The 20,382-nt window shown below is 48.2% G+C and overlaps 8 protein-coding genes across 8 annotated transcripts; 5 read left to right on the top strand and 3 right to left on the bottom strand.

Annotated features, from left to right (window-relative positions):
- The first annotated feature begins 283 nt into the window (after window positions 1-283).
- EV420DRAFT_1161221 (uncharacterized protein) lies at window positions 284-1,705 on the top strand. The gene has a single exon (XM_060466148.1). The coding sequence runs from the start codon at window positions 440-442 to the stop codon at window positions 1,640-1,642; it is 1,203 nt and encodes a 400-aa protein (XP_060334683.1). The 5' UTR covers window positions 284-439; the 3' UTR covers window positions 1,643-1,705.
- Window positions 1,706-4,207, bottom strand: EV420DRAFT_1161220 (cytochrome P450). Its single transcript, XM_060466147.1, has 13 exons — window positions 3,917-4,207; window positions 3,728-3,865; window positions 3,612-3,665; window positions 3,553-3,556; window positions 3,380-3,491; window positions 3,278-3,329; window positions 3,145-3,227; window positions 2,724-3,087; window positions 2,643-2,656; window positions 2,421-2,591; window positions 2,237-2,366; window positions 1,994-2,183; window positions 1,706-1,930 (listed from the first exon to the last, which is right to left on the bottom strand). The coding sequence occupies exons 1-13, from the start codon at window positions 4,040-4,042 to the stop codon at window positions 1,770-1,772; spliced, it is 1,599 nt and encodes a 532-aa protein (XP_060334682.1). The 5' UTR covers window positions 4,043-4,207; the 3' UTR covers window positions 1,706-1,769.
- A 1,196-nt stretch (window positions 4,208-5,403) lies between these two features.
- EV420DRAFT_1160787 (uncharacterized protein) lies at window positions 5,404-7,433 on the top strand. Its single transcript, XM_060466144.1, has 16 exons — window positions 5,404-5,604; window positions 5,655-5,692; window positions 5,743-5,753; window positions 5,812-5,869; window positions 5,919-6,013; window positions 6,069-6,087; window positions 6,142-6,290; window positions 6,355-6,423; window positions 6,476-6,522; window positions 6,570-6,640; window positions 6,694-6,714; window positions 6,765-6,813; window positions 6,870-6,882; window positions 6,938-6,953; window positions 7,009-7,113; window positions 7,169-7,433. The coding sequence occupies exons 1-16, from the start codon at window positions 5,511-5,513 to the stop codon at window positions 7,286-7,288; spliced, it is 975 nt and encodes a 324-aa protein (XP_060334681.1). The 5' UTR covers window positions 5,404-5,510; the 3' UTR covers window positions 7,289-7,433.
- Window positions 7,434-8,200: 767 nt separating this feature from the next.
- EV420DRAFT_1304269 (uncharacterized protein) lies at window positions 8,201-9,869 on the bottom strand (the record flags this gene model as incomplete). The annotated part of the gene is made up of 5 exons (XM_060468450.1): window positions 9,707-9,869; window positions 9,572-9,654; window positions 9,384-9,524; window positions 9,086-9,332; window positions 8,201-8,487 (listed from the first exon to the last, which is right to left on the bottom strand). Exons 1-5 carry the CDS (start codon window positions 9,846-9,848, stop codon window positions 8,201-8,203), a joined length of 900 nt encoding a protein of 299 aa, XP_060334680.1. The 5' UTR covers window positions 9,849-9,869.
- On the top strand, window positions 9,859-12,937 carry EV420DRAFT_1523278 (uncharacterized protein). The gene is made up of 15 exons (XM_060472290.1): window positions 9,859-10,129; window positions 10,180-10,219; window positions 10,266-10,311; window positions 10,359-10,381; window positions 10,433-10,585; window positions 10,631-10,754; window positions 10,803-10,883; window positions 10,935-11,235; window positions 11,286-11,658; window positions 11,710-11,953; window positions 12,002-12,066; window positions 12,116-12,214; window positions 12,264-12,402; window positions 12,462-12,568; window positions 12,617-12,937. Exons 1-15 carry the CDS (start codon window positions 10,039-10,041, stop codon window positions 12,654-12,656), a joined length of 1,926 nt encoding a protein of 641 aa, XP_060334679.1. The 5' UTR covers window positions 9,859-10,038; the 3' UTR covers window positions 12,657-12,937.
- On the top strand, window positions 12,810-13,955 carry EV420DRAFT_1160815 (uncharacterized protein). The gene is made up of 4 exons (XM_060466145.1): window positions 12,810-13,053; window positions 13,103-13,615; window positions 13,669-13,742; window positions 13,798-13,955. The coding sequence occupies exons 1-2, from the start codon at window positions 12,967-12,969 to the stop codon at window positions 13,565-13,567; spliced, it is 552 nt and encodes a 183-aa protein (XP_060334678.1). The 5' UTR covers window positions 12,810-12,966; the 3' UTR covers window positions 13,568-13,615; window positions 13,669-13,742; window positions 13,798-13,955.
- Window positions 13,956-14,334: 379 nt separating this feature from the next.
- EV420DRAFT_1160863 (amidohydrolase 2) lies at window positions 14,335-15,957 on the bottom strand. Its single transcript, XM_060466146.1, has 6 exons — window positions 15,424-15,957; window positions 15,061-15,370; window positions 14,828-15,015; window positions 14,682-14,769; window positions 14,562-14,629; window positions 14,335-14,508 (listed from the first exon to the last, which is right to left on the bottom strand). Exons 1-6 carry the CDS (start codon window positions 15,841-15,843, stop codon window positions 14,371-14,373), a joined length of 1,212 nt encoding a protein of 403 aa, XP_060334677.1. The 5' UTR covers window positions 15,844-15,957; the 3' UTR covers window positions 14,335-14,370.
- A 947-nt stretch (window positions 15,958-16,904) lies between these two features.
- On the top strand, window positions 16,905-20,366 carry EV420DRAFT_1304259 (uncharacterized protein). Its single transcript, XM_060468449.1, has 10 exons — window positions 16,905-17,290; window positions 17,344-17,430; window positions 17,485-17,682; window positions 17,735-17,756; window positions 17,810-17,948; window positions 18,000-18,100; window positions 18,150-18,258; window positions 18,305-18,358; window positions 18,408-18,467; window positions 18,518-20,366. The coding sequence occupies exons 1-10, from the start codon at window positions 16,999-17,001 to the stop codon at window positions 20,081-20,083; spliced, it is 2,628 nt and encodes an 875-aa protein (XP_060334676.1). The 5' UTR covers window positions 16,905-16,998; the 3' UTR covers window positions 20,084-20,366.
- Window positions 20,367-20,382: the final 16 nt, after the last annotated feature.

The raw sequence follows: 20,382 nt of genomic DNA, 5'->3' as shown, positions 1-20,382 counted from the left end.
TCGTATCTGAATCGTTAGACGACTACATAAGCAACGTTCTTGCACCGCTGCGCGACGCCATTCTCATAGAACCTGATGACATTGTGTTCAGTGCGCGAGCGATGAGCTACTATGCGTATAAACGCCTTCTTCTGCTAGAATATCCTTGGCTCGAAGTGACTGAAGCCAAGTACCCTATCGGTGACAGAGCTCCATCACTGAAGCATTGGTCGCTGAAAGCACCAGTTTTTGACAATGCTGTGAGTTAACCGCTCGTATTCCTTCACGTCGTCCTTCTGACGCTCTTCAGTGTGCCCGGTGCCGCCGGGATAACATTCGGTGTGAAGCAAGAGCGATTGGCGTTCCCGTTCATGATCCGCAAGGTTACAAAAAGTATACTGGTCTCAGCCTCAGTTGCAAATACTGTGCCGCTACCCGGGCGACTCCATGTGGCGCGTGGATGCGTTGTTGGGGAGACTCCAATCCATGGGTAGCGACGGAGGATGTGATGAACACTGACTTGAAGCATGAAAAGGTCAGAATGAGAGTTAAGTCCACGCAGGAGGCGCAATCGAAACCGGTCCAAAAGCAAACTGTTCAGAAGGTGCAGGTGGATATCGCACCGCAGATGAACAAAGTGTCGCGTGTATCGCGACAAGAGCACATCTTAGAACTGGCACGGAAAATGGATAAGGCGGAGTGGGAAAAGGAACGGGAGCTGGTTCGCAATAGTGCCATTGCGCGTTCATCCATGCTTCTTGCAGACGCTGGGTTGCAAGTTGGACTTCACCAAGAATTGCAACTGGTACCGAGCATATCGTCAGAGAAACAACATTTTCTGGGTGAAAATGTTGGCCGGACACAATGGATAGATCGGAGTGCCGTTGATGTGCAAATGCAAGAACTCCCCGTCAATCCCACCTTTAGTTTGTCCATGCCAGACGTAGATAAAATTGTGCGCGTCGACGAAGACTCTGGTCACAAGTTTCCCGCTGCTAAAGGATTTGACTCATTCTCCACGTCGCATCCATCGAATCAAAGCTTGAGCGCGGATCTGATATTTTCCGACCCACAGCCCTCAGAGCTTGTTCGCGATACCAGGGATAGCCCTGCTTACGGCGATAATATGCACCACTCGAACGATTCATATGATCATACAGGCTTGGGAAAGCGAACCTTCGAAACTGCATTCAGTGCGGATACCATACATGAATCTGACGCTGACGCGCAAAGCTTATCCTATCCGTTACCGACTGCTGAGTTATTGCGTGCGAAGACATCCATTGAACACGAGAATATAGAGGAAGACCTGTCACTACGTCCATTCGAATCTGAGGAAACTCCAGAAAGCACCTCTGGAGATCCCCTCAATACGTCACTCGCAAAGCTCAAGGAAACTTTTATTGATGTCGTTCGACAGTTACAAGCCGATAAGGCTGACCTGGTGGCAGAACTGGAGGCTTCTAAGATGTATTCCAAGAGATTGGAGGAGTCGGAGGCACGTTGTAGACAGGAGAACTTTCAGTTGAATGCAGAGAAGCGGCAGTTAGAGGAATCTCTGAAGCAATCATTGTTGAAAGGTGCCGAGGCCGATGAGAGACTGAGGTTCGTGCATTGGATTGTGGAAGAGACACGGAGAAACCGGCAGGTTCCAAACGCTTGAAGGTGGATGCACGTTGATTTAGGAACTGTATATCATTGAATCTAATCTCTCTGTTAATGATTGATTTTTTGCGAGATAGAATTAAGGAACATTAGATCAAACAGCAATATTTGAATAAGGATAGGATTTAATGTTTAGTTGCGGTGACCTTTAATGGAAGCTGGCCAGCTTCCCCGTTGACAAATGGTTGCAAGGAAGGTGATATGAACCGCTGTATATGGGCACCCGTGTCGTGGAATTCGAATGATCTTATCAAAAGTGCAAGAATGACCTTAACTTCAAGAATTCCTAGCCATACGAAGCCCCCAGTCAGTGATCTCAATGTGCCATGTATGGTACAAGATGTCTTACCCAAACGCCATCCAATGCAAAGTCTAGGTCCTTCGCAAAAAGTAGCAAGGTTGCTCCAAGGCCCATGGGGAAGGTTTTCAGCGGGTGGAGTTCCGCCCGGGGTCAGCCATCGTTCGGGTTTGAATTCGTGAGCATCAGGCCCCCAGACATCAGGGTTCACATTCATCACGGTGAAAGGAAGAACAAACACCTGATAAAGCAGTTAGACCTATCTCCGTGACTGCTAGGCAACCAAGTACAAACCTGACCAGCCTTGACAGGAAGTGCCGTTATGACTTCACCATTCGAAAGTTTGATAGGATTTCTGAGAGGGATTACGTCGTCATGGGTAGCTACGCGTTCTGTCCGGGGAGCTGCAGGGTTTAGACGAAGACTGACGAAGCGTAGGACGTTAGTTCCGTTCTGACAGCGACTACTGAAATCATACCCTTCTCGTGCAACCGCGTCTAGATAAGGAAGCTTCTGGATGTTCTCATAGTCGAATTCGCCCTCGAATTTTTCGAGTTCTTCACGAAGTTTCGCTTGCTTATCCGGGTTTCTAGCCAAGTCTAAAAGAGTGAAGTGGACAACCGAGGAGGAAGTCTCATGTCCGACCATCCTATATCAGTCCATCAGTCAACCGCATGAGAACCGGTCTGGAGGAACTCACAAGAAAGTGGAAATCTGAGGATGTCGAAGATAGTCAGCACGAGTCGCAACGCCACAAAGCATAAAAATAGATGAACTTCACATTTTCCAACAGCTGACTATCGGTGAGGTATTCGCCTGACCCCTTCTTATTTTTGGCCCATGATTCTCGAACCAAAAGGGAAAACATATCTTTGCCTTCGAGATGATTAGGGTTCTCAACGTGCTCCTTCAACAGATTACTTGAAAGTCTAAGAGTAATCGCCTTGATGGTGCCATCGTTTTTCAAAGCCGGTATCGGGAGCTTCGGAATCCACGGGAACATACTGATCAAGATAGGGAGAAGGAAGCTAGGGAATTTTCGACCATTAACCACATCTTGCTGCCAGGACCTTCGAATTGCCCGCGCATCTTCGTTGTCATAGCCAAAATCGTGCCCAAAGCCGACACGACCAACGACCTCTAAGCTGTATATTCAGAGTCTGAGTTGTAGCGTTCAAAAAGTGTAGAACAGTGAAACGTACGTGCAAGGGGATATATAATCATTTACGTTTAGAACGGCAACTCCACCTTGAGCGTCAACATCACGCTGAAACTTCTGTACCACCTGGAACACGTCAGCATATAGCGAATGACGCTACATTGACCTTCGCATACCTTCCCAGCGCACTCAAATACGTCGTCTGCCATGCCCTTCACAGCACTGAGGCTAACCACCAATGTTAATTCTCCCACATGAGATTAAGCAATCCAACATACGTGAATGCCGGGGCAACAAGTTTGCGTTGATGCCTGTGCTCGTCATCTTCGGCCCACACGAGTCCCCGTCCAATAAAAGATTTGACAATGGGCCGGAAGGCCGGCGCCTTCACTGTGAAAACACGTTTTGTTCACATTCAATCATAGAAAAGAAGCGCTGGCAAGTGACTAACCATACTGTTTAAAGGTGGTGAGTGGATCTGATCGTTTTTTTTGCGAACACCTAACTCACCGAATAGGCGTTTTGAAAGATGTGCGCGACTGCGACATTGTCTACCACGAGGAGCTACCAATGATCCTGTGTCAATACCGGAACCGAATGATGCCAATTCAAAAAGTTTTACTGACCGCATCACGTTGAAACAACGCAGCCTTGAATCTGTAGACCTGGCCACATGTTTTTGCCCAGCGAAGATACCATTCGCAGACTTCGCCTTTGAAAATGTTTAGTTCGTGACCCCAAATCCAACTAGAGTCTTCGGCGGGCTGCATTCATGTGAATGCGAAGTCGAAGAAATATTGAAAGAGTGTCCTCACAGCGATAGGAAGCTTATTGACGATCGAGCGCCTTGAAGATAAGTACCGTGAAACGAATGAGACGCAGATGACCAAGCATAAGGAGTACAGCAGCAGCGTGGTAGATGAGTAGTTTGCGATCTCCATCGCGGAGAGGACTTTAGAAACCTCTGAAAGTTACGAACGCATCCTATATATGTTGGAAGCTGCGATTAACTGATCAGCCAGAATTCTAGACGAGGGCCCCGTCCAAGGTCGGTGTAATCTCTTTCCCATCGGACCTTCAGCCTGGTGAAGTTTGCGCGATGATTGGTGCAGGAAATTAATTTTGTCCTTGATTCAGGGTAATCAGGAAGATTTGTATCCGCATGTCAACAAGACCCAAGTAATGATTCGAGAATTCTGATATTGAGATTGCGGTCGGGTTGAAAAAAAAAAACACAAGCCAGCAGAGATGCAGTCAAATCCACAGCAGCCTCACGCTAGAAGCAGAGCGTGACGGTAGCAAGAGCAATAAGTGGACGACAAAGATAATTCAACGCCCGCCGGTGTACCCAGAGTAAAGACACCCGCCGCGAGTTGCCTCTCGACGGTGGTATGATACAAAGAAATCAGGGCATGAACGCACTCGTGATGACCCGGAGCAGTTCCCGTCGGAACCGCCGCCCGGACCCGATCATCTCTCTCTCATACTGCCGCGAGCCTGGAGTGTCACTTCTTTCGCTTCTTCACATATCCTCCGTGTCCGAGTCTGTTTTAATTGAATGTAAATGACGATTGCAACCGCCACGGCAACATCTCATCAAACTAAACTCTGCTTCAGCTTTTGGTTGGATAGTATCCGAGTCTCTTAGTTGCTAAAATTACTTCGGTCGCGAACCGTTTCGCGTGCAAAGGTATAGAGTTGATGTGCAATTAGACGCATGGTCTCGACTCTTGAATATTGCAGACTGGAAACTCAGCCTATTACAACAAGTCCTCCTCCCTGTGCTCGCAAGTTTCATGCGACACGATTTTACAATTTTACGACACTTGTCAACCCTACCCTTCGTATTGTAGGCATCGCTTATCTGTGCTTCTAATTGACCCTATGCTTCTTGCTATATTCCCGCCGAGGGTAGCGGTCAAGATCTCTCTTTTTTGACGATAGACCACTATATTTGTCCTTTTTGCAGTCCCTCAATCTTTCTTTGCCCTGTCCATGCTTACGAATTACGTGAATCTAGGCATGTATCCTATATTGCGTTATTGCGAAGTCCCTGCACAGATGTCTCGTCGATGGCATCAACAACAGGATAAGCAGTTCAGCCTGCATCTTACTGATGGCGATGCGCTAGAGATTGAAGCGTCTACGGGTCGGCCATGATCTCACCGGGTCCAGGGGTCTCTGTGGGTATGTGTTATCCCCGCGAGAACTGGAAACGGCTGAAAAGAGTATTCCGACATTTAAAGGCCATCATTGCACTCCTGCTTCGCCGATTAACCTGGGAATGTACAATTTATAGCTTCGGAAACACGCGCCTCTCATCAAGTTCGCTTCCTTTATAGAGGACTTCATCGATTATGACCGTCTCCACCCAAGACTTGGACCCGTACCCTCTCCCTGCTTGTCGTCATGTCTTCTGCCTCGTTGAACATTGCCTCGGTACTTGGCACAATAGAGATTGGTGTTATTCTGAATACGTTCCTATTGGGTGTGGTGACCATCCGTATGCTCTTTCGCAATTCAGATAAATCTTTCTCTGATAATCTTTTACAGAGATGTTCAGTTATTATAGCGCGCGTTTCAACGATCCTGTGGGCAGTTTCTATTTTTCATCCCAATTAAAGGCTCACGGATTTTTCAGTGGCGAATCCAGTTCGTTTGATCCCGCAGCAACCTTTGAAAAGTTATTGAACGCTGATACTGCCTTCAGTATACTCCTATGGTGGGTTTATACCCTTGACGTTGCCTACTCCATGATAGCCGTGGAGGTATGTGATGTTCTGACTTAAATCCCACTCCATAAGAACAATTTGACAGATGTTGTGGGTGTATACTGTATCTGGCTTTGGGAACTTCACGGTCCTAGCCTCAGGCCGGTGGGAGTACTTTGTGCTACCAGTCTTTATTTCAGCGTAAGAAAAGGCGTGTTGCGGTCATCTTATTTTTCTAACATTTGATTCCATTAAGCGCGTCTGTGCCCGTCCAGGTATTTTCCCTATCGCCTGTCCACCTATCTGTCGATGTCTCACTCTTCTTTCAGTTCTTCCTGGCTTACCGAGTGAAAAAACTGCTTCCTTCCAATCTTTCCCTACCAGCATTTATCGGCATTGCCTTGATGTCTACATGCCAGGGCGCCATTGCACTATACATGACCGTCGCAGCTTTTACAACTGTCTTTGATGCTGCCGGGTGAGATTCCTATTCATTTAGTAAGTTAAAATTTGTGCTGAACATGAGCTGCCATCGTCTGCAGCCTCGCGTCATTCACGAAAATTGGGCAGTCATACACTGCTATCAGTCTCTGTGCAGATGTTCTCATAACGTAAGTACTTCTCTGCTGGTGAAGGGTCATCATCTCACGATCTCTCTGCTAGCGGATCGCTGACAGTGACTCTCCTATCGAAGAGAACTGGTTTCAAGAGTATGCTTCCCTCATCTGCTTCTCATCTATGTCTTGACCATGTCTAGCCACCGACAACATCGTACTTCGGATTATCCTGACGTCCATCGAGACCGCCATTCCAGTGACTATCTTTGGAGTGAGCTTAGCCCATTTCGAAGGTGGCCTTGAATACTCACGACCTTTCTGTAGATCGGTCATCTGGTCGCAGTGGTATGCTTCATCGGCTGATATATTAGCTGCCTGTCTCATATTTCCTCAAGAACACAGGATCAACCTCTGGCATTGCTGAACTTTTCGTTATCCCTGTTGGTACGTTGGCGATCAAGTCTTTTAGCTGAATATGTCTCGATCATCTTTTTGTATAGCTCGCCTCTACACGTAAGTCAAAACAATGCTATCCCCGGTGTTGCTTTTCACAAGTACTATGATATAGCAATACCCTGTTGGTGGTAGGTTGCATTCCCTTCCCGAATTTATCAGTAAAAGACTAAAGTTCACTTTCAGACGCTGAATTCGAGAGCGCAAGTTCGTGCCCAACTCAGCAGCAACTCTCACAATTCCGGCAACAACGTCAACCTTATCAACAGTACCTTTAATCACGCGCGAGGCGTATGTTTATTCCACCCGCGGCTTTTCATTTGTCTCACTGCTGAATCAGGCTCAGGTTCGGATCCAAGTGGAGGAGGGTATCGTTATGAAAGACTTTCAGTTGTCCAAAGGCGAAGTTCCCGGCGTTGGCGGTAGTCATGGCAGTCACGGTGATGTTAAAATCGATGCTATTTAGCGCCGGCGTGCTACGCTGCGGACATCCGTCAGAAAACGGGTGCATCCTGTACATATATGTCATTAGGACTACCCTGAGATTTAGCTCAGGAACACTTATAATTTATGGTGCATGTGTAGAACACGTACACCAATAAGTAGGGGAGTGTTCAATGTCTTTGACCTTTTATTGTTCGGGAGTGCGTTTGCCATATGGTATCACGGTTGCGACCGAAACCCCTGCTGAACGTCGTCACCGACATGGCTGTCGCTTATACGAGGGACAGAGATATAAGATATATGAACGAAAATCAGAAGGATTGTTTAGCGCCCACATGAAATGTGGATCCAATTACCTGGAGGTTGGCCCCATCTTCCGTCATGTATGACTTAATCGAGTGGTATTGCGGATATGCCGAATGTTCGTAGTCTTGGGTTAGATCAATCACAAGGCAAGTTGACAACAAGGAAGAGTGATGGAACCAACTACCGGTCTGATTTTTGCGTACGCGGCCACCGGTGAACTGTAAGGAGCAATCTTGTGGTTCCTTCCTTGCTACCTGTCGTTTGCCCTTTCTACTCGGACACAGTGATTCCATACCAGCGTTTCCCCCAGATCAGGAATCTCATGTTACCCCCTTTGTCCATCTCAGGGATTCGACAGGTCCCAGGTCAGAGAGTCATTAATATGGCGCAGATAACCTGAGTCGCTGGCGATAGTATGGCCAGGATCTGAGAAGCTCATACCACTTACGGTGGGAAGTAAACGTAATTTGGATGGTAGTGCTAGGCACGGCCGCTTCTCGTTGTGTAGCGACAAGGCTATCGGCAGCTTGATCAGTACGCAGTTTATGATATTGAATATATTCAGATAGTCTAGTATGTTAAGTACATAAGGTCCGTGAAAAAACAAAAAATGACATATCGAAAAGGCTCATTTTCCTGGTACCACGAAATCCCGCGACAAATCGATTTCTCCCTTCAAATGCGTATTGGTGAGGCGGATTTGTCGCTGGCGTGGTGCCCCTCCTTTCTTCCCCTTTTTCTTGCTTGGTGCCTTGACCGGGGCAGCCTGACTTGCCGTCACTTGGAGTCCCTCTGTGCCTCGGCGATGAGAAGTAAAATAAGGGCAGGAAAAAGAAAAAAACTTGCCAGTCGCTAGCTGTCTTGTCAGATCCACATCATCAGGCACCTTCAACTCGTGCCATAGATCCATGAACTCTACCCTCCCATCGATTAGCATAGTCTCCGCAGTATATTGCTTGCAGACTGAAAAGGAAAACGTAGGGTCTGTCCACGGTCCAGTTCCAGCAAAGCGGAGACGCTCTGAACCCTTAATCATGTAAGAACTGAATCTAGGTTTATCTGATAGATTCAGCTCCCACATAATTGAACATACGAGGCCAGACCAATACAGGTTCAGCAGCCCATACAGGTCCGCATGCGCACCTGGCTCGAATGCGTCGAAACTGGACCGCAGACAGACTACCTCCAACCCGACTATGTGAACAACGCATTTTTAGAGTCGAGGAATTCGCGACATTGTTTACAGCCCTGGGCGCTGCTAGATCGCGACTGTTTCACGTTGGTCAAAATGCAAGAAAAAGTGCACAGGAACACGCCAAGTTCGCAAACTCGTAGCGCCGACGTATGCGTCCCCAGATGCCTACATGTTCTGTGTAAGCCTTGGTGCATTTCGCCTGACCCGAAACAGAAGCGATTAAGGTGTGCCCGAACTTCAACATATGTCACCATGACCAACCACCCGAGCTCGGCATGTTCCCCCAGAAAGAAAAAAAGAGAAGGACGATGAACTCACCTTTCTCGACTTGCATGCCGCCGCTTTCCTCGTCTGGTTTTATCTCATTCCAGAAAACCATCTTCAGCTGGCCGTCTTTAGCTGTTCGGATCACTAGCACCTCTCCGTCTTTTTCCAGTTCTTCGATAGCAGCTGGCGCTTCCTTCCATGCTTCTTTCAAGTCACGGACTGCTATACCTCCACCTTTCCGTGTGCGTCGTTGTATTTCGGTGAGTAGGGAAGCTTTGTTGCGAAAGTTGAATTCATGCTGTTTGGGGAGAGTTGTCAATTACACGGCCCACAAAAGCTGCTGACGGACCTTGTAGCTGTACAGGTCGGTCTTTGGGTCCCAGAGAACACGATCATGAGATTTGAATTTTTCCAGAAGAACGCTATCCGTATCAAGCGGTGTATTTGTAAGGATTGCCAGGTCTTGCAGCCGCATTGGATTTGGCGTCGACTAAGGCGAGCTCAATAGTTGAATAACAGCACAGGTTAGCGACATACTTTAAGGTGGTTGACAGCATAGACTAATTGGGTATTGACATGTACACCTGTGCCCGTATCTGCAGGCTGGGAGTAAACGATATCTGAAGGATAATCATTGGACAAAGTGAAGATATGAAAATGAAGTCGGCGCACTTGATTTGGGCCTCTTCTTCTTTGGAGAGGGCTGAGCCGAAGGCTGAGAGTCGAGCGGTGGTGGTTGAGAGTGCCATGAGGTATAATCCTGTCTTTTTAGTGTAGATTTGAAGGCGGCTGTATCTTTGGCGAGCTTGGACATGAAGGTAGGAGTCAAGGAGTGCCAGTCCGAGTCGGTCCCCGGTTGGCGATTACATAACCACGGTATCCACGTGGGCTCGCGTAACATTTGGACGCCGCCGAACGCTTTGCGTCGCTGACTGACTCCCAGTCGCGCTGGACAGCATTGCGGCGTCCAGTTCTTTTACTTTTCCTCCTTATTTCTCTTCGTTATGGCTTTCTTTTCTCGCCCGCAGTCGTCGTCGGCTATCAAGATCGTGAATCCTAACACCCAGGATGAACTGAGACCTCAGTCACGGAAGGGTCAGTCCTGTTCATGTGGTACCGGACTCCCGCCGACCTGTTTATCCTAGATTCGGTGCAACGACAATGTAGGAATATTATGATTTATGGGTAGGCGTCGCTGCTATTATCCTATTGTTGTTCTTATCCTATGCAGCTCTTGTAAATACCAAGACAAAGGATGCACGTATTACCATCCACCTGTGAGTGGCCTACCTGCTTTATTAGCTGGATTATCGACTTTTGATAGGCGCCGGACACGCCCAAGCCTACGTACGTACCCTTTCTCTATATCTTCCTCCGGCAGTTCACCTCTCAATCTAGTCCTCGGTCGGAGTCTCCTGCTATTGGTTCACTGACTGCACAGGCCGTCAATGCTCCCGTCTTCGTACCCAAGGCTGCCGTCGCATCTGTTCCGGTTCCCCAGACTACGTCGCCGCCGCCGCTATCTGCTTCGCGCCAGTCGTCTGTTGCATCGTGAGTCATTTCTCCGTCTATCGCGCACGTCTGACTCTTCCTAAGGCCATCTCCCCCATCCCCCGCACTGCAGACCGATTATCAGGATTTTCAACCTCAGGATGCATACGATAATTACCCGTATAGCGGAGACCTATCCATTGACAGTCTGACGAATCAGATGTCAGATGTACGATGCACATCTCTCCTACTGTACTCGTACTGATTCCCATTCCAGCTTGACTCTCAGTTCTATGATGTTGGTGGAGTTGATGCTTCCTACTATTCTGGTCCTCCTGACCTTTACATACGTGAACCCGTACGTGGGTCTCCTTCCCAGAGTAGGGTTTTCGCTGATTAGGCTGTGCAGTTGAATTATCACCTCTATACGAACACTATTCCTCCTGCATTCATTTCTACCCATTCCGATAGTCATTTCGTTCCCTCATCTTCTGATCTCAGACAAGTACTTCAGACCCGAAGCGAAACTATACGCGGTGCTCCTGCGCCTGGTCTGAACTTGCCAGAGGACCTGCAAGGTTATCACACTCTTGTTCCTCTTGAATCTAGTGCTGCCAATGAACGCCGCAAGTTTGGGAGCTGGTATTCCACTGTATACCGTGCTATCAACTCTGCAGACGGCGCACCTTATACCTTACGAAGAGTGGAGAGTGCGTGCTTTATACCAGATGGCAGACTTCATTTTTATCGATACTCATAGATTATCGCTTGATGCATCAATCCGCTTTCACTGCCATTGAGGCCTGGTCGCGCATTCGACATCCGAACATTGTTCTTGTTCGTGAGGCGTTCACAACACGCGCTTTCGGTGATAGCTCTCTTGTCGTAGCTTATGCCTATCACGCTGGTGCCAAAACCCTTTACGACGCTCACTTTAAACCACAACCCCCGACCGTCCAACCGTCCTTTATGCATAATCGTTCTCATATTCAACTTCAACCAACAGCGATCCCAGAGCGCACAATTTGGTCATATATCATCCAGATCGCTTCTGCAATCAAAAAAGTCCATGAAGCAGGACTCGCAGTACGAATGATCGATGTTTCCAAAATATTGGTCACAGGCAAGAATCGGTAATGACAGCCTTCATTTATCGACTCTGCCACTTCTTATATTTTTTTCAGCATTCGGATAAGCTCTTGCGGAATTGTAGATGTTCTGACCTACGACGCTCAGCAGGACATACATCTGTTGCAACTTGAAGATCTGTCAATGTTTGGTCGACTTATCATCGCTCTCTGTTGTACAAACGCTTCAGCTGCCTCTGGGAGTAATTTTCAGAAAAGTCTGGAGATGATGGCACAGACATACAGTCCTGAGATTAAGAACGTGGCCTTGTTCTTGATCAGCAAGAATAATCCTCATCGAGTGCGTGTCTTCTCGTTTGAACCGGTCTTGTCTCTGATTCTGTTTTAGAACATTGTTACTTTCTTTGATATCATCCATAGCAAAGTCGTTGCTGAGATGGACGATGCCCTGGAGCAAGTGCCATTTAAAACGCTACCTGTTTCGTTACTTATCCGTTTCCAGCGCGACGGATCGACTTGAGAACGAACTTATGGGTGAGCTGGAAAATGCGAGACTCGTGCGGTTGCTCTGCAAGTTTGGTTTTATCAACGAACGACCCGAGTAAGTCTCGTTCTGAAAGTGATGATGGTGCTCGTCTCAATATTGGCAGGTTCGCTCGCGACCCTCGTTGGTCTGAAACTGGCGATCGTTACATTATCAAACTCTTCCGCGACTATGTATTCCACCAGCTTGATGAGAACGGCAATCCTGTCACTAATCTCTCACATGTCTTGACTTGCCTGAACAAGGTAGTTGATGCCGTCTCGTTTCCTTCATGTTTTCGATGCTCACGAAACCTTTTGTATAGTTGGACGCTGGATCGGAAGAGAAACTCATGCTGATTGCTCCAGATGAACAGAGTTGCTTGGTCGTGAGTTATAAGGAGATCAAATCGTGCGTCGAGGCGGCTTTCAGGTATGTGTCGTTGAGATATATCTTGTACCCGGCTGACCTGGGTTGTAGCGATCTTGCTAGGGCTGGAAGCAGCGGCTACAGAGTGTGATACCTGATGGAGGTGTGGAACATTATCGGAATAAAATAGGTAGAATTTGAAAAAGACTCGGAAAATAACAAAAAAATGCTTGCCTTGCTTCACATGATATCTACTGGAGAGGTAGGGAAGACTCTTCAGCGTGAATTGGGATCTATAGCATTTCTGAGAGGCCTCAAAGGGTTTCTATTGAGCAAGCAGTAATAGTGTAACTGTACCATGGTCAATACGGCCGACGCCGCCGGTCAATCAAGGAAAGTGTTCAGCCGACTCAGAATTTGAAATCTTGCATCATATCACTGTACTACCTGCTGCCATCGCAATGGACGACGACTGGGATGAAGAAGTGACTTCGGATTTACATGCAGGTGAAGCCGAATGGACCAAAATGTCTTCGGAATTCACAAATGTACGAAAACTTTCTACTGAATTTGTTGTGACTGTCTGATTAAATGCAGACCGGGTACCGTGAGGGCATCACAGCAGGCAAAGAGGCCGCATTGCAAGAGGGCTTTGATGCTGGATTCGTCCAGGTTGGTGTGCCTATAGGACACGAACTGGGACACCTCCGTGGCATCGCATCCGTCCTTGCTACGTTTCTCTCTTCTATGTCGGACCGGGACCGGGACGAGGCTCGGAGTATCTCCTCAGCATTGTCGAGCATACGGTTTTCCGATATCGCGCCTAGAGACCTCGAGGCGGAAGAACATGCCCGCGAGCATCTCGAGGACGGTGTACCCGAACCGGAGGAGATCGACGAGAAGAGGAAGATCGAGGATCTTGAGGATATGTTGAATAGGTTGTCGGCTGGAAAGAGTATCAAGGCTGATGAGACGCGGCCTACTCTGGAGGATCTCCAGCAGCTGAAGGAACGTTTGAAGAATCTGATGGAAAGATTGAACCTGGAGGTGGATAGAAGTTGAACGGGGGCTTTTATGCTATTGGAAGATATAAAGGATTGGGATGGCGCTGTAAGTCTATTCTAACATTATCGGTACTTTTTCATCAACTAATAATCTAACAGGTATGTGCGCAAACCAAAGTGTTATATCGTGCCCAGCGCAAATGCGCTGTATATTGGTCCATTTTCGTGCCGAAGTATGTCCCTATTTTGTTCCTCTCTGCTCGCGTCTCAATATCGGTTGTTTTACAGCCTGGAATCTGTGCTTGGTCAAGCTTTTGTGGGATCTGGACGATCCTGTTATCTTCAAGGGTACCGAGGATGTGGTGATGCAGATGTAAACGAGGGATGAAGGTATATCAAGTGTAATTTGCAGATTTTGATCTAGGTTACATTTTGAAAGTACGGACTAGACAGTGACGGTGAGCGCTGAGCGTTGAAATTCCAGGTATCATGGAGGATGCTTCAGCATCCTCGGGCCGACTCTCACCGCCCCCCTGGGCGGCGCGCGTAGGCTTTGAGAGACAGGCCCGAGGGATTGTGTCTCCGAGATTCCTTTAGCTTCAATAGGTGCCGTACAATGTTGGGACCTCCCGTAACTTGCGAGACCGGACTTGTTCTGTGGTCTCTGATACAATTCTCTGCATGTCCGTCTGAGAAAGTTAACGAGATAGCACCTTGGCTCCACACCCGCCTCCCGCGAGAAGGTTGTATTCTTTCTCTGCCCGTGTGGGACCGTCAAAACGGCTGTTAGTTCGTCGCTTAGATTGCTATTTTCCTTCCTTCTTTCGTCCAGGTACCAATACAATGCATTAACTCCTGCCGCTATTTCCCATTATGTACTAGGTTTGGCTCGAGTCCTAGATTGTACACTCGATTCGAGTTGTGAAACAGAACGTCTTGAACAATCTTCACTGCCTGATTTTCGGTCAAGTCTCCGCTAGTGACCAATTCGGAGAGGACCTATGTTTTATGAGCAGTGGAGACTCGATGAATATGGGCTGATGACTGTTTACCTCACTCAGAGCGGTTCTAGCCTGAAGTGTACCAAGATAATAAGTTTCTGGAAACCAGTGTCCGTCGGCTGGAATGATGACTCAGGAAACACGGCTGCGAAAACTGCGAGATGACATTACTAGACCATAAAATCTTGTTCGTCGGTGTTATTTCGAGCATCTGCCGAACCACGGCCTTCTGCCCATGTGCCGAAACCATGGGGAAAATCTGGATAAATTTCCGTATATATAACTACAAAGACGGTCTAGAATGAGAGAAGACGCACCTCCCCGAAATCCAGAAACACGTTAGCGTACACCAAAGTCAGATATCCTGCCTCGCGTGTGTATGGATACGAGGAGTGAAGTAGGATGAATGAGGTTTTGGGGTAGGCTTTGATGATACGTTGCATATGGGAGGGTGAGGAGAACGCTAGTGTTATGTCGTTGTCCCCAAGGCCGGTGTGGAACTGTACTGCGAAACGGTAAGCATGAGGAGATGTCGACGTTTCTAATTTACCTGGAATGTTATATTCTCCAGCAATTTGAAGAGCAACGCGAACGATATGGTCATTGAGGGCCTTATAGGCCAGCCTGATCTTCTCATCTCTTAAGCACCTCTTGTATGCCATAACATAATCATCGTAAGTGTCATTCTCTAAATCCCGGGTGGCGATATTTAAACCGGTACGATAGCATGCAATCGACTTGAATGCAACGACGTCTTCACTAGCGGCGCTCTCAGAGAACGACTTTTGAAGTTGTTTCGTGAACCCGTCCAGAGTCATGGGAACGGACGCGGACTCTTTTACCATGCGCTCAAGAATAGCCTGTGTTTGCAATGGATATTAATGCAGATACGCTCTAAGAGTGTTGAGAGTACTTCAGCTTCAGTTTCGATCCTGACGATACGCTTGACGGAGCAGTTGAATTGACGATGCCATGTCCAATCCTCAGCCATTTCGGCGACACCTCCGAGGCCATCATCGAGCAAAAGACATTGGATTCCGGTCGGCCTCATGAGTAGGTTACACAGATCACCATAGTCCATCTCGTTTCTCCTTTTCTTTATGTCGTCCCATGAAGGTTCATCTAAGCCAAAGATTTGTCCTAATTGAGAGGTTGCACGAAAACAAGATAAAGAGTGGACCGAGTCCTTTATAGCATCGCCTTCTGCTTCAGTAAACAGAGCTTCGAGCGGGAAAGAGGCTTTATTCTCTGCGGTAAGGAGGGGATGGGCGTGGTTATCAATGACAGGGTAAGAGTCTGCAGTTTCGACGAGTGTTTTGAAGGTGGACTTCATGATGGTAATTGACAAGGTGTAATTTCAAAATTTGAGTGAGATAAGAGCACGTGGATGCGACTTCTCTACTGCAACGGCCACATTGCACAAGCAATGCATTCAACGGGAATGACGAGTCAGCTACAAAATGAATGAGGTAAGTGGAGATTTCAATTTTAATGAACTATACCTGCGGTGGAAGCTGAAGCGCTAAATACATTACTAGAAAACTGGCGTAAATAACCCCATATGAGGTTTTTTGCGGTCGCTGCCAACTGCCAACTCTATGGCGGTGTCGGAATTATTCCAGGACTGGGAGACGGCAGTCTGAGCGTCCGTCCTTATACCCTTTTGATGCTACTGCAGGCCTCCATTCCCTCGGGTCTTCCATGTTCGTTTATCCGTGGCTTGTCGCAGAGATGTGACGGTTACCTATTGTCAATACCGTGAAATACAAGCGGGAGAGGACTTTCTGACCCCCCACGTCTTGGGCAGCCTGAACATATTTTTTCAGGCGATACTGTAAGACCTGTGCTTGGTTCAGCTGCGCATAGAAGAACGGCTGCCTCCTTAATTTCTCCAGCTAACCGCACCACTTGCCCCAAGGAGCCTTGATTTTGCTTGCTACCCGATCATGCCCTTGCCACTCAGGGCCTGATTCTGATCACGGTTCGCGGGATGTGCTGTAGTTAAAAAACGTTACTCAGCCGTCTCCTCCCAGCTCTGCGGATACACAATGCTGTCGGTTCATTCCGGCGGGGAATCGTCGGTACGCTGTGTCGGTATTTCCCATACATCCGTCGAGACGCTGACGATAGGTATTTGTAGCCTCGCTTGGCTTTGAACTGACCCGGTGGATGTTGTACTATTTTTCACTTCGATTCCAAGGGATGCAAGCTGGAATCGGATAGTTTAAAGTTCAAGATACCCTACATTTGCGCTGTCTGTATGATTACTTAGTCCAAGAACAAAGAATTATTTGAGATGTCAAACATGTGTCCAATCCGTCTCAGCCGATAGAGTGCCGGCGTTGCCATATTTGGGAAGGCACTATAGAGCTGATATAACGGTTCGAAAGTTCCCTTGAGGCACTTGAAGAGGGATCACTGACCATCTCTCCGCACGAGGCCCTTTCGTCTGCTGGCAGGACTCCCTTCGAATATTTCGAACGCCCGAATGGCATATACCCAGACACTGAGCCCTCAGTCGATGCACCAGCAGTACCGTGACGTTCACACGTCGGGTTCACCAATACACCACCCACGGCAGCCGTCGAAACAGCGATTCGTTGCAGAGCTATCGCAATGCCTGTTCGACTTTGTCATCCAGCTGCTCCCTACCGCAGAAGAAATGGCCGTAAAGGAGGATGTGCGCAAGCTGCTGGAGAGACTCATTCGCACGATCGAGCCGGACAGTAGACTCTTATCCTTTGGGAGCACTGCAAACGGATTCAGCCTTCGGAATTCTGGTGAGCTTACTGATTCATCTCATCAGGACCAAGTTCATCACTATACCCCACAGACATGGACCTTTGCTGTCTCATCGATTCCGACGAACGTTTGGCCGCTTCCGACCTTGTAACCATGCTAGGCGACCTTCTTGAGCGTGGTGAGTCCCTCTGGCCAGTATTTCGGCGTGGAGATTCTCATATTTGCTTCCAAGAAACCAAATTCCACGTCAAGCCTCTACCCCATGCTCGAATACCAATCGTTAAACTCACCCTCGATCCATCACCAGGTTTACCCTTGGGAATTGCTTGTGACATAGGTTTCGAGAACAGGCTGGCGTTGGAAAATACACGACTACTCATGTGCTACGCCATGATAGACCCAACGCGTGTCCGAACACTGGTATTATTTCGTGAGTCTCGTACCATTTCTCTCGTCGACCGCTAACCGACGCGGTTCTCAAGTCAAAGTGTGGAGTAAACGCCGGTATGCCGATGGACCACCTTTCTTAATAAGCTATTGGCTCATGCGATCTCCAGGAAAATAAACTCTCCCTACAAGGGTACCTTGTCATCCTATGGATACGTTCTCCTTGTAATCTACTTCCTCGTCCACGTCAAAAACCCCCCAGTATTACCAAATCTTCAGCAAATGCCCCCTCTACGTCCAATTTCGAAGGTGCGAGCGCTGCTAGCGCGCGATTATACGCTTGGCTGATGTCCTTTGCAGGAAGATACTCATCTAGGAGACTACAATACTTGGTTCTTCGATGATATTGACCTGTTACGGCAACGTTGGCGTTCCGAAAATATGGAGACTGTTGCAGAACTGTGAGCCCCATTAGATTATCCGTGATCACTTCTTCAACCATAATTACAGGTTAATTGATTTCTTCCGGTACTATTCTCGCGACTTCTTGTACAATACGGGCGTGGCTTCCATTCGGGCCGGACTTATAAAAAAGGACAGCAAGGGATGGCAAAACGATGTATGTCAGGTTTTCATGTCGGCGACATTCGCTTACAATTCCTAAGCTCTCTGCCGGGCGTTTCAACGATGCACGAGAACGAAATCGATTTTGTATTGAGGTATACCTTCCAGGTCCTGTTAAGCTTTCATAGCTGATAAAGAGAACAGGATCCTTTCGAAACCGATTTTAACGTGGCTAGATGTGTCACCAAGGATGGCTTATATACAGTGAGCAGTCTGTACATCTTCTTCCAATCGATCGCTTATCGCTTATCAAGATCCGCGGTGAATTCATGCGAGCATCAAGAGTCCTTGCCGCACGCCCAGAACGTGCTATTCTGGCTCTCGCCGAGCTTTGTGAGGAGCGCAAAGATGAAGACTTAGTTTCAGCGCCAGCCCCTCGATTATCGAACCTTCCTCCGCAGACTCCATATAGTGTTGGAAGTCAGTCCATGCGACCGAAAGGCGGTTCTGATCGGTTTTCCCCGCCAACGCATTTCTCGGAGCCGAGTGGTCGATCTCCGCCAGTTGTAATCCGACCTCCTCCAGAGCATATGGCACCCAAACGAGGGAAATGGACCAGCCCTCCTCCACCGGAGGCGCCATCTGCGGATCACACCCTTTTCGAAAACCAACTCGAAAACGGGCTTTCGTTGGCGACCGCGTCTACAGAAGCGCGCGAACGGGAGGAGGCACAGAATGACTCTTCCAGTGAAGTCCTCACCGATGAAGATCGCTCTGACGCTACCGAGTCTGACGATGTTCGATCGGTTCGCTCTTACACTGAAGGATCGATCTCCAATCATGGTGTCCGTCGATCGCCTTGGATGCCGCCGTCGAGACTGGGTCCTGTCCATCTCGACTCTGGTGCCGATGCCTCATCCAAACTTATAGCAGGCGCACGGGGACGGTTTCACCGTCTGGAGCGCTTGAGTGAATCTTCACCCACATCTTCGAAAGTCACGCTTGATAACTTTTCTGCCGGACCCAAGACTGATCCTTCTAAACGGTCTTCGTCCGCACGACCACTGAGAGGCTCTCTCTGGTCATCTGCGGCCTTAACCTCTCCAATTCCATCCTCTCCTGACTCTCCAGTTGACCGACATCTTTCAGATTCCACTACTGTGTATTATCAAACCGGCACGACCAGATCGCCTCGTCCAAATGTTCTATACCCCCCTCTCGGATCACATTCGCCTTTGCTTTCGCAATACCAGCAGCATAATCAATATTACATGGCATCTATTCCGCATGATATTTATTCTTCCAGCCTCCCGCCTTTGTTATCATCTGTACATTCGTCAAGCGGCATTGCTATTCCTTACGAGGATGAAAGGACTCATGGCAAGTCCTCAGGAGGTCTGGATACCCCAACTCCATCGACCGCAAATACCAAATCGCATGCACATTCGCATTCGACTTCGACTATCACTGCGTCCACGCCGCCTTCTCACATTTCTACGTTTCCCCACACTACTGTAGTCCATAGTTCTCCCACCATTTCTTCTAAAACCGCCTCCTCACGACCACCCCCGCAATCCCTCAAGACACTTTCTCCGAGGATCAATACTGATGGCGAAGATGTTTGCTCGAACTCGAACGGCAGCTCGCCGACTTCCTCTTCGACCGGATATGATGCGTCAGGATCGCGGTCGCCGTCACCGCAAGATCCATCTACACCGTTATCACCACCACTAACCGCCCCATCAATACCGGACTGTGTTTCACCGACACATTCGCACCTGATATCTGACGGTGCAAGCTTAGCCGCTAAATTATCTGACCTGCAAGGGGACCACACTGATAATACTGACACCGATAAGCCTGTTGTCGAGAAACGATAGCATCCATTCATTCCATCGCCATTTCGCTACCATCCTGTTGCTCTCAGCAGCCAGTCTTTCCTTTGTGGTGCGAAAACAAGCCAACCAACATCCTTGAATATATACGGTATATTTCTGACGCCGTCCCCATCCATGATCCATTATGGCCAGTGCTATGTCTGCCACCTTTTCCTTTTCTTATTCCTGCTACCCTATTCCGTGCACCATGCAGTATTACTAGTAGAATTTCGTAGCCTCAGGCATGCTCTGCTTTTTGATATTTGGATTTCTCATGTAACCATAAGACACGGTTGATATAC

Source organism: Desarmillaria tabescens (assembly GCF_030435595.1).
Source record: "Desarmillaria tabescens strain CCBAS 213 chromosome Unknown EV420scaffold_8, whole genome shotgun sequence".
In the NCBI taxonomy this organism is placed as follows: domain Eukaryota; kingdom Fungi; phylum Basidiomycota; class Agaricomycetes; order Agaricales; family Physalacriaceae; genus Desarmillaria; species Desarmillaria tabescens.
The sequence above is the reverse complement of the archived record's forward strand: the minus strand, read 5'-3'. Positions and strand labels throughout refer to the sequence as shown.